The 17,459-nt window shown below is 42.9% G+C and overlaps 2 protein-coding genes across 2 annotated transcripts; both read left to right on the top strand.

Annotated features, from left to right (window-relative positions):
* Nucleotides 1-9,406: 9,406 nt before the first annotated feature.
* LOC135707778 (uncharacterized) lies at nucleotides 9,407-9,859 on the top strand. Its single transcript, XM_065229660.1, has one exon. It carries the CDS (start codon nucleotides 9,407-9,409, stop codon nucleotides 9,857-9,859), a length of 453 nt encoding a protein of 150 aa, XP_065085732.1.
* Nucleotides 9,860-11,483: 1,624 nt separating this feature from the next.
* Nucleotides 11,484-12,056, top strand: LOC135707779 (uncharacterized). The gene has a single exon (XM_065229661.1). It carries the CDS (start codon nucleotides 11,484-11,486, stop codon nucleotides 12,054-12,056), a length of 573 nt encoding a protein of 190 aa, XP_065085733.1.
* The last annotated feature ends 5,403 nt before the right edge of the window (nucleotides 12,057-17,459 follow it).

The following is a 17,459-nucleotide window of genomic DNA, read 5'->3' on the forward strand; positions in this document are numbered from 1 at the left end:
GCACTGAATTTTCAGACAGAAGTCCAACAAATATAACTCAATTATGGCACTAAAATTGCTTCCACATGACTATCGAAATAAATCGCGCACTTGTGTCCACATTGGGTTAACAACTATTGAATATGAGAGAAATGTATAATACTTTTCCGGTTGCTGTAATTCAACTTTAATTTGACGCATTTCAAGTTAATAATCATACCTTTTGCAATACATATGCTTAAGTGGTCCAGTAGGTATGATTGATGCCTGTGAATCAGCGACTGCTTGTTGGAATCCTGAAATGCAAAGGTAATTTTTAGACTTATAATTACAATATAAATATGTAAATCCAATTAGTCAGCACCTTGTTGCAGTCCCAGAAAAATATATAAGATATGAAGCGGTCTTCCATTATTTTTCTTTCTAAATAAAAGTAGAAGGCTGAACAAGGGTTGGAAAAGACTATATTAAAAAGCTCATAATTTATATAGCTGTTAAGCTTTCGGCTGATAAAAATCACCAGATTTAGATGTTTAAAAGCTGAACAAAGTCTAACGTGGTCTATGTACAACAATTATTCAAACTAAGGCTGAACTAAAATCGATTAAACACCACTTGTTAAGCATCAAATTGTTACCTGGGTTAGGCCGAAGTAGCTCCATAGAGGTAACTCTAAGACCAGAAGGTCCCGTAGAAACGTGCTCAACTTTTTGGCTCAGCTCTGGTACTCTCTTCGGTCCCAAGTTAATCGATGCACCCCTCGAAACATAGGCAAATCCACGAACCCCTCATTTAATTTGTCAAACTCTTATAGCGAATCAAAACAAACATAGTGTAGTACTAGAATTTCGACTAGAATGGGGTACGTTAATCATTTGTTCAGGACCAATAAGCTAGCCAAGTAGTGAGCCAATTTAAAAACCGTTAGTTTCCACCGGATGGTAGCTCTCTACCCAAAGTTGTCTTCAATTATTGGTTTTCTGCTAAGAGAAGAGGACAAAACGGGGGTGAAACGAACCACTTTTCTGTCAAACGCGAACCAGCTCGTGATTGGCCGATTTGAAGTGCGTAATATAAAGATAGAGATAGAGATAAAAGAGTAAGAAGCCAGTTGTCTCCTCTTCCTCTTAGGTTTTCTACAAAAAAACATTGTTTCATGGAAAAAGAGGCAATTCCCTACGAATTCGCAAATCGGTTTATTTTTGTATTTTTTGATAAAGTTGAAATTTTGCAGAAACGTTCCTTATGACCGACAATGCCATTTTGCATCTTCATATTGCCATTTTGAATCCAGCTTTATTTTTGAAAAGGGCATATGGAAAAATATCAAGCTTATCTTCAAAAAAAATTTACTCGAATCCTGTTTGCCCGATTGGTTTGGTTTCTTCGGCAATATTGCAGACAATGGATGAGAATATTTAAAAAAAAATATGCACTCTAAAAAAAAAACCACCCAGCTTTTTTTTAAATTTCTCAAAAAAGATTTTTTTCAATTTTTTTTTATTCATTGATATGTTTTAGCGGACAAAAAATGCCATCTTTTGCACTTTAAGAAAAAAAAAAGTTATGGCTAAAAAAAACTCAAGTTTTTTGGAAAATATTCAAAACTTGGTCCAATTATTGCTTCGACTTTATGTAATGAAAAAACACTTAATTTACAATAAAAAAGCACCTGAGTAAAATTTTGCTCAGTCGCACCGTTTTCGAGATATAGCGGTTTGAAAGTAGATATTTTTGAAATGTTGGTAGTTTTTGGCCATTTTTAAATGTATTTCGCGGTTCTTCAGTTCCGACTTTGTTTTTTTTTCGGAAAGTTCAAAGAATTTTACATTAAAAATGCAAGTTTTACATTTTAAAAATACCTACTTTCAAACCGCTATACCTCGAAGCAGTGCTGAGATTTGTCATTGTCACTGACAGACTTTCGCGCGATATTAACTAAATTGTTCGTCACATAGTCACTGACAGACTTGATCCTCAAAAAAACCTTCGTCAAAATCTCATTCATTTTTTCGTCAATGACAAAGATTCACCTGGTAACAAAAAGTGTAATTTATTACATTCTGTGTCACATTATTGTTATCCAAGTAGCTCAGGACGTAGACACTTATTCACTAAAATGGATCCATGTAATTGTTTTGCTCAAGTCATTTTATTTCGTTACAAATTTAGCTAATAAATAAATCTGCACATGTTCCTCACTGACAGCATTGTCATTGACAATTGAAATGGTTTGCTTTGACTATGACTGCTGGCTGCAATGAGTGACCAAAGCAGAATTGTCAATATCACCGTGTACTATCGAGATTTTGCAGCACTGCCTCGAAGACGGTGCCACTTTGCAAAATTTTATTGAGGTGCTTTTTTATTGTAAATTTGGTGTACTTTCATTATACAAAGTCGAAAAAGTAATTGCACCAAGGTTTAGATATTTTTCCAAAAACTTGAGTTTTTTTTATATACTATAACTTTTTTGTCCATCATATCTTCATCTTGACCTATAGTGAATTAGATGGCATTTTTTGTCTTCTAAAACATGTCAACAAATAAAAAAATACAAAAATCGTTTTTTAAGAAAAATTATTTATTTTATATAAAATTAAAAACAAAAAGTTGGACAATTTTTTTTAGAATGTAGGGGAATTTACGTATTCTCGTCAATCTAAGCAGCGTCCGAACTTCTATTAGCGATTTCTCAGCGTCACACACATACATGACAGGTTCGTTTGTTGACATTTATCTGCTGCCTGCTGTTTTACCAATTCCAATCGACAGAATTGATCAAAACGGGTTCAACATGTTTTTACAACGCTTCAAACTTCTCAGGTGACTGTGACTATTGTCGGCAGCCGCTTTTTCTTCGGCACCCTTTCCATTTGAACTGCGTGTTAACTAGCTGTTCTATTATCGGCAACTCGAAATCAGCCGTATTTTGTAGTGTGTATATTTCATTTAAAGAAAAATATGGCATAACAGGATTGCACAGTCGTAAAAATGTAATCAGATTTAAGCTGAAAAGGTAAGGAATCTGCTTAATACATTCAGCGAAGAGTTTTGATGGGAAAATACAGTGGAATTAACGTTTCAATTTCGGTTGCCGAGAACAGTCAATGGGTGCCGAAGCCATAGTTTACCCTATTTTTTTTCAAATAGTCTCATCTGTTATCTGCAATATTGCCCAAGACACCAAACCGATCGGGCAAACAGTTTTCGGATAAAAAATTTCTGAAGATAAGCTTGATATTTTCCTATATTCCCTTTTTAAAAATAAGGCTGGATTCAAAATGGCGATTTGAAGATGCAAAATGGCGTTGTTGGTCATAAGAAACGTTTCTGCAAAATTTCAACCTAATCAAAAATACAAAAATAAACCGATTTGCGAATTCGTAGGGAATTGCTCTATATCAAGGTTTTTTTTTTTTCATTTACATGGATCTTTGGTTAATACCGGCCCTACATATCAGTTTGGAACAGTCTCCGGTAAATTATATAACCGGCAATCGATTCAGTAGATTTTTCTCCATCAAAAGGCTTGTAACATTAATTTGATGAAATCGTTACCATGTTCAACTTAGTCCGTTTTTGATACGTGATTTTGACCAAAAATGAAACATGCAACGAAACTATGAAAGATTTTGAACGTTAATAACTTAGCTGCCCCTGGACCAATTTCAATATTTTGTTCACCAATCGGTCAGAAATACTTCTTCGCATCAAGCGTTGATTTTGACCAAGAAACTGTTGAAAAAGTGGTAAATGTCAAGCATTGTCCAAAAGCGTCGAAATAACTAACAAACCCACCAATTACGTACATGCATATGCTGCTTCCCCAACACTGTCATCAGAGAGTCGTTAGTAGACGAAAAAAGTCGAAGTGGCATTCGCCTCCGATCTTCGGGCGTCTGCGAATAGGGAGGATGCAATTGCGTTACATTTTGCACATTCATCGCCATATTCAGAACTACACGCCCCCAACAACCACACAAAATGCTCTCCAGAGTTGTAATCTTGTAACCGAACTTGGAAGTAGGGGTGCAAGTGATTTTGATTGATTTTCTTCATCGACTTTCTGTTTCGTTAGTACCTCGACGGCGAACGCATCCATTTATACGTTTGTTGTTCTGGATGATAGAAGAGCATAGCAGAAATAGTGCGAAATAGGTTAGAGAAGCCATGGTCATCAAAAGAGGAAATCGATGAAGAGAATTGACTTTCACCCCTCTGCTTCTAAGCCCCTTAATTCAGTCGTCGTCATAGGAATGAAAACTAGCATCGCACCGCTCTTGGTTATTGAGTTACACTTGCTGGTTGCAATTCTGCTGTTCTACATTTTCGAAGGACCACCAAAAACATGAAATTACACTTTACTATAGGGATGCCTAAAAGTTCAATTAATCGATAAATGATTAATCGTAATTTTTTTTCAATAATTATCGAGTTTTGAGCGCGTAAGTGACATCTCTTCTTATTTCAACTCGATTGATTTAGCTCAGTAGAGAAAATAAATAAAAGTACTAATTTATCTGAACAGACATGGAGAAGAACCATGACGTGAAACAGGATCATAAATTCGCCGAAAAAGTGTTAAGCGTCTTTCTGCTAAAGGCTAAGATTTACCGACTTGTTGAGAGAAGAACCTTAACGAGAAAAACTTAAAAGGGGAGGAGCTGTAGCTGGGTGGACACTGATATTCTGCGGCCTTCCAACCTGTCGCATATAGCAGTTCAACCCCTGTCCAGCAGCAGACGGGCCGAGACTCTTGCGAATACCCAATCATTGAACCGAAGAATATGGGATTCTTCGGTCCGATTTGCGTATCCAGCTGCCTACACGTCATCATCATCTTTCAAAGGCTTTAAGCCTGTACTACCACCGGCCCTTTTCAGGGCCACCAATATTTTCCAAAAGAGTTAAATTTCTGAACATGTCACAATTAAAATTCATATCAAAAGTTCTTTTCCGAGCAATAATGGTCATGCTAAAGAGTATAAACATAGAGAACCCCGCTCAAATTCCTATTCCTACACAAAACACAATCTCCTGCTGCAGTTAACAAATAACATTTATTATATCATACCACGTAGTCCTACGTCACCATTGCGTCCTTTGTAGTTTTTTTTAATACCCCTTGATCTTCGCTAATCCGCCTTTCTACGCCTACGGCTATTTTTCCCATGCTGCAAACCATCTCTATCAGCTGGACCACTGAAGCAGAACACACTGGCCGAGCATATACAAAACGCTTCGGGTTTTAATAAACAAGAGCCAGAGATGAAGAGAAGGGTAAATATTTGTGCTGTATGTGTTAATTAAAATAAATTACAAAACGCGATTCAGGAATGTGTGCCTCTCCTTGCCTTCCGCTAACTCTCTATCTCTCTTACAACCAGGCGGGGAAACCTCGGCTACTGTTTGCTTGCAAGCTTCTGGCGATAAGGAACAACAAAAGGGGTCAGAATTTAAATCCGTTATTAGGACAACGATATCATTAAAATCCCGTGAGTGTGTGTGTGTGTATGTGTGCTTCTACAGGGCAGGGCATAAATTGCCTTCACCCAGGGCTAAATGGAGTCCGGGTGTGGACTTTCGCTAGCCATGATTGTAATGGAAGTGATATATTTTTTGTTTGTTTCGCTGTTCAGCTGGACGAATATGCCTCGCGATTGAGAATATGGAAGGAAAAATGCAAACAACTGGGTGGATCACGGAATGGTGGGAATCGACCGATAACCACCGTAATCCACGGCTCAATAATTGGCTCATGAATTTATGTATGATTGACACGCGGAATTGGCATGATTTGATCCGATCAGATTGCTAAAGAGCCACTTAAGTGGGCGTTAGTGGATTGAAAAGGGGTTCAAATTTAACTTGAAACCATGATATTGAAGCAAAACGATCAATGCAATACTATAGGAAACTCAACAATAAAGATTCGAAACAAATTTAGTTTCATGGAAGAACATCAAGTGAACGCATTCAATTGCCGGTATTGAGGACTTCTGCAAAATGTAAAACGAGAATACATGTCCTCTGTTTGTTCTGCACTCGATCATGAATTTTGCACATCTCATTCGTTCGCTGTTCTCCATCGCTCCTTCACTGTAATTTTCCATTTAATTGACAGCTCATCCATGCTTCGTTTAACTATGGACACAGGAATAATACGGTGGTTTCGGTCCTACCGAAAACCCGTTCAGCGAAAATTAAAAATGCACACCAACTAACCATCCGAACCATGTGCATTCATCACCGGCTCAGAAAGACCATCAAGCAAGAGCGAGTGAGCGAGCTAACAACTGACTGAATCGAATCGAGAGGGTGGCGGCACTGGAGGCAGCTGAGCGCTTGTGTAACAAGGCGATAATTACTCGCCTGTCGGTTGCATGCATGGCGCAAATTTGCGGGCGAAAAAAAAGTGAGAAAAAAGTTCCTCCTGGAATCGAACTCGTTCGGGTTGTGCATGAAACGAATCGTTCCATCCGTTTCATCAATAATGGAGAATTGAATCGCGTGGAGCAGAATAATTTTCGCTCAATAGATTAATTGTCGCCAGCTTTTTGTCACACAAGTGTGGTGGCGGACGGACGGGTGGGAGGCGCGTTTCCGGCAGTTCCTTGCTTTTGTCTTCTGTTGCCGCAGTGATGGCGCGTGTGTGAGAGTGTGAGTGTGGTGTATGAGTGGGGGGGGGGTCTGTTCACAATTGCACAATAGAATCTACCGAAACCAATTTCGCCCCGGTAAAAGAGTTCTTCCCGGTTTCGGTGGAATCGCATTTACCTTTCGCCGCATTGTTTGATGAAAATGGTTTGTACTTGTATTCTGTTAAATAGCAAAGTCAAAATATTAGGATCTTTCATTGTGTTTTACGGTGCACAGGGAAGTAACTAAAACAAAAACCTGGCCAACATTATTTGCTGCAGTTTTGCGTGATATTACGCTTTGTAATCATGTCAAAAATAGTAATAATTGATTTAAAGTCAAATGGGAACAAACACAACAAATAATTTTTGGATTGAAATTTACCAAATTATTTCTACAATTATGGAAAACATGCAACAAGAACAAATAATTAGCTAAATCACTAATATATTGTTTTCTTGATTTGTTTTCCGTCGATTTTGTTTTCCGTGCTGAGCACCAATGCTACCGATGCCAAGGTGACAGTTTTTACTCCTGGTCCCTACCGATTGACCCATCAACTCATTAACCGGGACCACCGGCTTAACTTCCCTTCCGAAGGAAGGTATGATCAGAGATATTATGCCTCAGAACATCCCGGCGGCACCGACTGGGATTGAACCCAGGCCTGCTGGGGTGAGAGATAAGCACGATTACCACTACACCACCGGCGCCGCTAAAGAATAATATTTTGAGTTCATTATCTGTTCGATAGCGGAGATGGATTGAATACCGGAGGACTAAACAACAATTCTTAGGCTTTTTTTAACTCTTCACACTACTAAAAAGGCATTCATGTTTCGGTACCCTGAGACCGACACATGTAAGCGGCCTTTTTGACATAAGAATCAGTTGAAAGAAATGGGAAAATCAATCCAATCAAACGTTCTCTTCGTTGAATTGCTTATGTTTCGGTTTGAGAACACTTGATTTTACCTGAAATCAGGCGTAACATTTGATAACGGCACAAAAGCATTTGTAAACGAACTTTCTAAGGCCCTTTACACGTGAACCAAAGTTCGCCCACACAAACCAATACCACTTTCGGAAAGGTGATAGTTGCCCCTATCCGTTGATGTTGTTGGTTTGCGTGGGAGTACTTTGGTTCGCGTGTTAAGGGCCTTAGAAAGTTTGTTTACAAATGCTTTTGTGCCGTTTTCAAATGCTATGCCTGAAATGTTTGTTTACGTTCCATGATTTACGTCCAATGAAGATTACGGCTCGTGTAAAAGTAATTATTTCTAAGTGTGCAGCCAAAAGCACAGCCCAGTTAGCGAATTCCACTCGCTAACTTGGCTGGCTTGTTAAACGTCAAAAAAAAAAACCTGAGGAGAACTTCAAAGGATTTTTAAATCGACGTTAAACAATTTCACGTGCATTAAATTGAAATAGTCTAAAGTTTGTTACTGTAATTTTTACAGCATTCAAACTCGCGAGTTTAGAAAATCTTAATGTTTTCGCTAATACCGCTTTGCAGTCTAGATTTCAGTGTTGAATTAAAATAATATCAAATTTATTTAACATTTAATATTCCATTCGAATGCCCCCCTCAAATTATGACAACGAAATTTCAAACTAAATGTGACGCCTAGTTTTGACGTATAACTGCTTTTTAACTGGGATACAGCTGCAGTGACTTACCAGTCTTAATGCTTATGATATATATTTAAGTGTTTTTACATTGTTCCTGCCTTTGCAATTCAGTATTTAAAACAGGTTTTCTATACCTGCATGTCAGTATAACAATTGACATCTTAAAACTAAAACCTAGAACTAAACTATTTGAGAATTGCAACGATTTTTGCCTGCAATCATTACGTCACGCGTTTTTTACGGCATCGGACTTGTCAGCAGAGCGAAGGATAAGGTTGTGCAAACTCTCGCACCCATATACAACGGAAGGTCCACCTAAGGAGCGTACGTCACCACGTTCATTGTTGGATATGGTTGAAATCTGTTCCAGCTATGACGAGACACGGATGCTGCTAAATCGGCAGAAGCGAGTTCCAATACCGCACAGCAGTTTGTTGGAACCAAACTTTTCAACTCCTTCGTCGAACCGACCGCCGCAGATGAATCAAGCCATTCCACGCTTTGGCAGAGTACATGCCGTCAGCACGGAAGAAGAACTTCTCCAGAACGACATCAGCTACAACGGATAACAGCAGGTGGGAGTACAGAGATCTGCGGACGCACTGGAAACTTCGCGGACTCCTTCGGAATCCCAGCGCACGGTGGACAACGAGGATTGGCAGCAGAAATTCTTGTAACTGTCGGAACAAGTGACGCAGCGTAGTCAGCAAAACCAGCAACCGAGGCAAAACCTTGAGCAAAGCCAGCCACCGTTGCAGGAGTAAAGGCGATCCGGATTGAACTGCTGGAACTGTGATGAAGATGGGCAACTTCTACAATCCTTCAGAAACTCCAAACGCGGCGATGATCAACACCGTCATCATAAATCCCGAATACGACGAACGCCCGCACGCCGAGATAACGATTATTGGCAAAAAAACTACATGGACTATTAGACAGCGGAGCCAGCTGCTCTCTGTTAGGAGGAAGTTCGGTGAGAATCGTCGAAGAATTGAAACTACGGAAAGGTGAAGCGAGAGGACAAATAAAGACAGTCAATGGAACAGCGCACAGCATTCACCAATTCGTGTATCTCCCGATAGCTTTCAACAACCGGATTCAGACAATCGCAGTTCTGCTCGCACCTTCTCTGCCAGATTGCGTAGTACTAGCCATGAACTTCTGGAACACCTTCGGAATGAAGGCTGTCTGTTATTCTCTGGAGATTGCGAGCATTCAGATGGATCTTGGCAGTAGCATTGAGCCAGAAAGAGCTGAGGAAGAGGAGCCGATGAAGGAGATAACACCGGCTCAGAAGAAAGCGTTGGATCGAGTATTTGCCAAGTTTCCCACAGCAAAGGACGGGAAGCTTGGACGAACCAGTTTGTACGTGCACCGCATAGATGTTGGAGAAGGGAAACCCAAGAAGCAGCTGCGTCACTACCCGATATCGAAGTATGTTCTGGACGAAGTCAACAAGGTGATAGATCGAATGTTGGCCTTGGATGTGATAGAGGAAGCGATGTTCTCTCCGTGGAACAACCCACTCGTAGCGGTCAAGAAGAAAAACGGGGACTTCAGAGTATGCCTGGATGCACGGCACCTAAACTCCATCATGACCAACTAAGGGTATCCCATTTCGCAGATTTCCACCATCATCAATAACCTTGGAGGATGTGCCTACATCTCATCAATAGACTTGAAAGACGCTTTCTGGCAACTACCGCTTGAAGCTGCATCTAGACCGATGACCGCATTCACGGTGCCATCGAGAGGACACTATCAATTTAAAGTGGTTCCTTTCGGGCTCTGCACGGCCAGCCAAGCTCTAGCGCGTTTAATGACTCACCTATTCGCGGACTTGGAACCAAGGGTCTTCCACTTTCTGGACGACGTCATCATCTGCTCCCGGACATTCGAAGAGCATCTCGAAATGCTAGAGGAAGTAGCCAATAGTTTGCGCCGCGCAAACCTAACAATTTTACCAGAAAAATCAAAGTTCTGCCGGGAAGAGATGAAATACCTAGGCTACGTTCTAAACCAATATGGATGGAAGGTCGACGACGAGTAAATTGCCTGCAGCACCAACTACACGGAAGGAGATCCAAAGGTTTCTCGGGCTCTGCAATTGCGGATTTCTCGCGGATTGCGGCACCGTTGACGGAGCTAACCAAGACGAAGGTGAAGTTCCGTTGGACATCGAAGCTCAAGGCAGCATTGGTGTCGGCGCCGGTTCTGATCATGGCGGATTACAGCAAGCCATTCTCGATAGCGTGTGACGCGAGTGGTGTGGCAATTGGAGCCGTTCTAACCCAGGATGTGGAAGGTGAAGAACACCCGGTGTGCTACTTTTCTCAAAAATTGGCAGCGTCAGAGCGGAAGTATTCGGTGACAGAACGGGAATGCTTGGCGGTGATACGCGCGGTAGAAAAGTTCAGGGGATACATCGAAGGAGTGAGATTCGTCGTCTTCTGTGATCACGCGGTATCGTACCTTCTATCGATGAAGAATCCGACTGCCCTAATGAGCCGATGGATTCTCAGGCTGAATGCTTTTGACTTTGAGATCAGATATCGAAAGGAAACAATCAACGTAGTCCCGGACGCACTTTCACGGGTAATAGCTGCTACAACTTTCTGCGCGGATACAGACGAGGACCGTTGGTACGACGGTTTGCTGAACAAATTGAAAACGCAAGGTGAAGAGTTTCCAGACTTTAGGTTGGTGAACAGCGAGATCTACAAGAACTGTTTTTGTAAGGAGGAAGATGGAGTCACAACACACAGATGGAAGCGAGCCGTTACGGTAGCAGATCGAGCATAAATCATCCGAAAAAGTCACAACGCGACAACAGCAGGTCACTTGGGATTTCACAAAACCCTGGACAAGATCCAAACCCACTTCTACTAGCCGAAAATGAGGAAGAACATCGCGCAGTACGTCCGAAGCTGCGGAGTCTGTAAGGCAAGCAAGGCACCCAACACAACTATGATGGCGAACATGGGTGGGTTGAAACTAGCCAGGGTTCCTTGGGAACTAGTTTCGGTGGACTTCGTTGGACCTTTGACGCGATCGAAACGCGGTAACACCGTACTGTTGGTGGTAGTGGACTGGAAAACCAAGTACGTCATCGCGCAACCCATGCGCAGTGCAGATTCCGGAAAAATGGTTGAATTCCTAGAGCAGCAGTTTTCTCGTCCGAGAATCATTCTCTCCGACAATGGTTGGCAATTTGAGACAAGATCGCACACATGAAGACCGCTTTCTACTCGCCGATGGTGAACGACGCGGAGAGAGTCAACCGAGTTCTGATAACCTGTGTTCGAGCTCTTCTGGACGAAAACCATGCAGGATGGGACGAGAATCTAGCGGCAATCACAGCGGCGATAAACAGCGCCAAGCATGATGTAACGGGAGTGAGTCCTCACTTCGCCAACTTCGGACGGGATTTTTTACTCCACACCGACCTCTACGCTCAAGAAGACCTGAATACACCAGAGGATTCAAAGGTAGCTCAGGACATGCGGCTGTCCACGTTGAAGAGAATCCAGAACTTCGTGCTGCAGCGCATAAAGAAGAACCATGAAAAGTCGAAGCAGCGGTACAATCTGAGAACACGTCAGGTTGACTTCAAGATCGGCGATATCGTTTGGAGACGGACCTTCACTCAATCGTCCAAGGCAGATCAGGTGTACAAGAAGTTGGAACCGAAGTACGTTCCGGCTACAGTCAAGCATATTCTTGGGAAAAACATCTACGCGCTAGAAGACGTCGCAGATGGAAAGCAAGGCCGCTATCATGCCAAGGACATCAAGGCGGATTAAGTAACGGTTGTTCAGCTATGTCAGCAGGTAAATCCTGCCAACCATGAGCTTTAAGCTCCATAAATCCGTTGTCAAGCGGGAAAATGACAACCCAGTCAGGTGTGATGAGCAACAACTTTAATATACTACCTCTCCACCTTGATTTGAGGAGTCTGGATGATCTGCAGTTGTTGGAGCTGAGTGCAACCGCACGTACCGTTCACCATACTCAAGAAATCGCACCCCGGCGGGGATCAACTGGAAGAAGATGAAAGCACCGGAATCGCAATGAACAACACCAGTTACAAGGAGGCCGACTCAAGAAAACACGACGTTCGGAGAGAAACCACCACAGGCCCTGGATAGTGTGCTGGCTACTGCTGCGTGATCAACGGGTATCGGTCAGGTCCAGTGTGTTTTAAGATCCAATAGAACGGTCAAATAAAAGGTCTTCTTAGGCACTCCGTAGTAGTTCGGGCGTTTGCATGAAATCTTCCTTACTGAAGTAAAGCGAGCTAAGGGCGCGGAATGTTTCAAGGCAACTTGGAATTTAACCCTTAATTTCTGGGCTCATGCAAATTGAGGGTGAGGAAATGCACTCTTTCTTGAACGCTACGATAGCTATGTATTCGACTGCGGTCGATGGCTACGCCGAATGGCACGAACACAGGCAGCTGTTAGGAATCAATCCACCCGAAGATGTCCTAGCCTTAAGAAATTTAGCCATTAATTATCATTATTCCTCTATGTTATTCATTATTTGTTAGATTATTCTAGTTTTAGTCACAACTAGTAATAATATGGTTGAATGTTTCACTGTGGGACAGCTAGCATAGAGATGATGGACCAGAACATCTCTAGAGACCATTTGCCAAGACTTCGTTGGCGTCTGATCAAATTTGTCTGACAGGACTCACTGTCGTGGTTCGTATTGTGAGTTTTGGATTTGGAAACGGACTCTGGAAAGTGGTACGACTTGCGTAAATTTAGTTTGGAATTATATCCCGTTTAGTATGTCTTGAAATCTGTTCAAGCTAAACTACCCGATTAGTTCAGTCTCTAGAGCTTCTTAACGGAAGTGAAAGTTTAAAATTTTTGGTGAATCGCTGTTAACGATTCACGAAAAATTCAAAACCCACAGTGAAGTTGTGTAGCGTTTAAATTATGTTGTGGTTCTATCACACTTCTATCACGCACTTAATAAAACATAAACGCATTTTGTAATACGCCCCATTGCGAAGTCATTCCCGCATAATTCGCGCAGTTCGAAGTTCGCCACCATCCCTGCACACTTTCGAATATACGCGTCACCGGAAAAAGGGGAAACGTCAACGGAGAAACAAAACTGCATTAACACCAACACCATCGCATCGCTAACGTCGGCCCGAGCTGGAGAGAAAGTACTGGACGAATCATTCGCTGTTGAACCGCCATTGAGGCATCGGCTGTGCGCGAGTGCCGCAGTAGTCGCCGCGGATTTAGATCGAGTTTGAGTACGGTCGATTTGGGGGAGTGATCGCTGTTCGCCGAGAAAATCATCGGATCGAACTCCGGTGTGGTGATTGCAGACGACGCGACACCAATCTTGAAAGGAAAGGAAAGGACACCCGAGGGCACGTCGAGTAACAAACTCACACCGACGGCTAGGTAAATTCTAACCTAGAAAAACATGGCGTCGTCAATGATAAAGCATCATTTACAGATACCACGGGTAGCAACGCAGATCACTATTTCTACTGATATCGCACCTCGAATTAGTTCAGGCATCTTCTGGGGTGACCGCAGAAGACGCGTCACCAATCACGCGAAAATTCAGCACCGAGGACACGTCGAGTGACTTTCAACTCACGTCGACGGCGAGGTACCACGTGCAACACAGACCACTTCTTCTGCTGCTATCGTGCTCGGAACCGGCACAGGCACACTGTGGGGTGACGTCGAACGAGCTCCAATTCACAGGACCACAAGAATTTAAGAGGAAGGCGAAAGAACGGCAAGCGTCCCGAAGAAGGGTGAGTCCTACTGGTGCTGAAAGGTTGGATGGTTGCAGAGGCGGTTTTATTTTTTGTTTAAACTCTTTCTCTGCATTTTTGGTGGTAGACCACAAGCTGCCAGTGGCGGCAACCTCGATTGGCGTACCGGATTGAATTACCGGCGCCCACCATTGTCGAACGGGCAAGGAGGTCAGACTGCTGGTCTTGATCTGGCTCTTCGTGGGAAGCACGACGCTATTTGGCCGAACGGGAGAATTGTGTTCTGGTGCAGAGGATTCGATTGGGCGGCAGACGACGAACGGCCGTGCTGACGACGAGCACTAGGCACGGGACCCACGCGAGCGAGCGCCACAATCGGCAACGCCGGTGACTAAAAACGCTTGAACAGGAGGTCCAGGTGCCTTACGAACGTAGTTCAGCGGTGCAGCGCTACACGAAGACGTCAAGCTGGAGAGCAGAGTAGAGGATGACAGCTTGGTCAACGATTCTGTGAGTACGTTCCGAATTGCGTAGAAGAGTGCTTGCGCTACGGCGTAGAAGATTGAGATGTCGAGCTCAGGCATAGTAGGGCGTGGCGTGAGAGAAGTTAGAAGATCGCTAATCAGCATGTGATGGTGGCATGAAAATAAAATGCGTTTAACTTGAATTTTTGTGGCTTTTTGGTTTATTTTGGTGAGGAAAACCCAATAGGTTTTACATCGCGCCTGGACGTGGGGATGTGCCGGGAAGATTCAAGTTCATGTTCGTTCGCGAAGAAGGCCATGATTTGGCAAGCGATTTGCAGTTGTGGCTCGACGATGAAATCCCAAGTTTACATCGAAGAATGCCTGAAAAAGCGTGTATTACCGTTCATCCGCAAGCATAGGGACAAAGTCATCTTTTGGCCCGATTTGACCACCTGCCACTACTGCAAGGTGGTTCTAGAGTGGTATGCTGCCAACGAGATCGATTTTGTCCCCAAGCTAATTGTTGGAGACAGCCAGTTGCAATATGACTGGGCGTAACGCTACGCTTGACATGACAATTGACATCATGGATGACAGAATAGGTGACAGGACGGATAAGGAGAGTTCAAGACCTACAATTGAAATGGCCTTAACTCCATTTTGTAAACAAACCTTGAAAGGCCATTTTCTCGCGAACCGAAGTCCGCAAAGGCAAACCAACATAATAAACAGGTAGATGAAATTCTAATCTACTCGATTGTGGTTTAGGTTTGCGAATGAAGGTTTCGGTTCGTGAGAAAATGGCCTTACAAGGTTTGTTTACAAAATGGAGTTAAGGCCATTTCAATTGTTGGTCTTGAGTTATTAGAGAACAGAGAATAAAATGATAAAGGGTGTCCACGATGAAATTGCCACACACAAAATTGATTCGCAAAATTCGAGTTTTCATCCGATTGCCATCAAATTTTCAGGGATTGAGAAATAACTATTAAACTTCATTTTACCATTTTACTCGTATTTTATTTACAGTCCATACGCAAATGCCCGCACCTTGGCCTTAACCCCGGCCATAAGATTCTGCACAACCTGTGAATCAACAGTTTTTTGCATGTAAACCCATACTTTCTTCAGTTCCTCGACTGTCTTCACTACCTTAGGTCGTTTAAGAAGGTGCTGCTTCATAATCGCCCAGTACTTCTCGATGGGGCGGAGCTCCGGAGTGTTGGGAGGGTTGAACATTTTCGGCACGAAATTGACCTTATTGTCCGCATACCACTTCAGCACGTCCTTGGAGTAGTGGCATGAGGCCAAATCCGGCCAGAAGATTGTTGGGACGTTGTGGGCCTTCAGGAGAGGAAGCAGCCGCTTCTGGAGACACTCTTTTATGTACACCTGTCCGTTCATCGTGTCCTGGGTCACGAAAGGTGCACTCCGCTTCCCGCACGTGCAGATGGCTTGCCAAACCAGGAATTTCTTCGCAAATTTGGACATCTTCTGAGTGCGGACATGCTCCGGAACGCTGAACTTATCCTTGGCCGTGAAAAACAGGTTGCCGGGGATCTGTTTGAAGTAGGCCTTCACATATGTTTCGTCGTCCATGATGCAGCATTCAACTTTCGTCAGCATGTTGAGGTACAACTTCCTGGCACGGGTTTTGGCGGACTTGTTCTGCTTCTCGTCGCGATTAGGAGCCTTTTGTACCTTGAACGTTCGAAGCCCAGCCTTAGTTTTGGCCTTCTGGACAAAACTTCGGCTTAGGTGCAGCTTCTTAGCCACATCCCTAACGGAGGCGTTCGGATTTCGGTTGAAGGCCCCAACTACGCGGTTGTGATTTTTGGTGTTGTACGGAATACTTTTTCCTTCACTTCTGGGCTTCCGATCGGTGGTCAACCGTTTCTCGAACCGCTTAATCACTCGCGACACCGTGGAATTCACGATTCCCAACGTTTTAGCGATGGAACGATGCGAGAGATCCTTGTTCTCGTGATGAATGCGCAAGATTTTATCACGCACGAGCTGTTCTTTCGACTCCATTTCCGCGAGTTTTGATCACAGGACTTTAAAACTTGCAGGATGTAAATAATGCACTATGAACTAAATCCACCCAAATTTTCATTAAATTCTACCCAACGGTTAAAAAGTTAGAGCAATTTCATAGTGTGGCAATTTCATCGTGGACACCCTTTACTACCGAAGACAGATTAAAAACTATTACTTATTGAATTCCTAATCGTAAGTTTACATGAATTAAAATACTAGCAATTAATACATTAAAATGTATATACAGATAGCACAACACATAAAAAACACTTTGTTGACACAGTGAACTTCAACACGTGAAGAGGATTAAAATTTGTAAGTTTAAACATTAAGTTTGTTTAAATAATCTAATCACTAAATAAAGCTTACAGCTAAAAGCATTCTCACTCAAGACATGAGTTTGCTGACGGAAGATCCAAAAATTCACCGTAGTTTACAATGCCGTCAGCAACAAACTTTTAGAAATTTTACCGACCATTTGGAGGTTAGCCGGGTCCAGTATCAATCTGTCGGAAGCGATACGATTCGCCGTTGCAATATGTCAACTCTCAGACCAACGTTTGAGTGTCGTTAAGAGGGTCTCAGAAGAGGAGGCGACCACCGAATCTCACTGCCCCGACTGCAATCGACCTGATAATGCGGACCGATACATGGTGCAATGTGACTGGTACCATTTCTCCTGCGCGAAGGTGGACGACAGTTTTAAAGACCGAAGCTTTAGTTGTATCCATTGTGAGGAAGATGGTGCACAAGCACTCTTGCCATGTCTATCACGAACGGTAAGTTCATCATCGATTCGTTTGGCGAATATTCAGCTGCAAATGCAGCAAATCGAAGAGGAGCAAAGGGCCCAGGAAAAGTTGAAGGAAGAACAGGAGTACGCCAGAGCATTACGTTAGAAGGCGGTACAGCAGGAAATTGAGAGCAAAAGCAAAGCCATGCAG

Source organism: Ochlerotatus camptorhynchus, unplaced genomic scaffold, assembly GCF_037179485.1.
Source record: "Ochlerotatus camptorhynchus isolate MF236.1 unplaced genomic scaffold, CSIRO-AGI_Acam_v1.1 ptg000318l, whole genome shotgun sequence".
Classification (NCBI taxonomy): Eukaryota; Metazoa; Arthropoda; class Insecta; order Diptera; family Culicidae; genus Ochlerotatus; species Ochlerotatus camptorhynchus.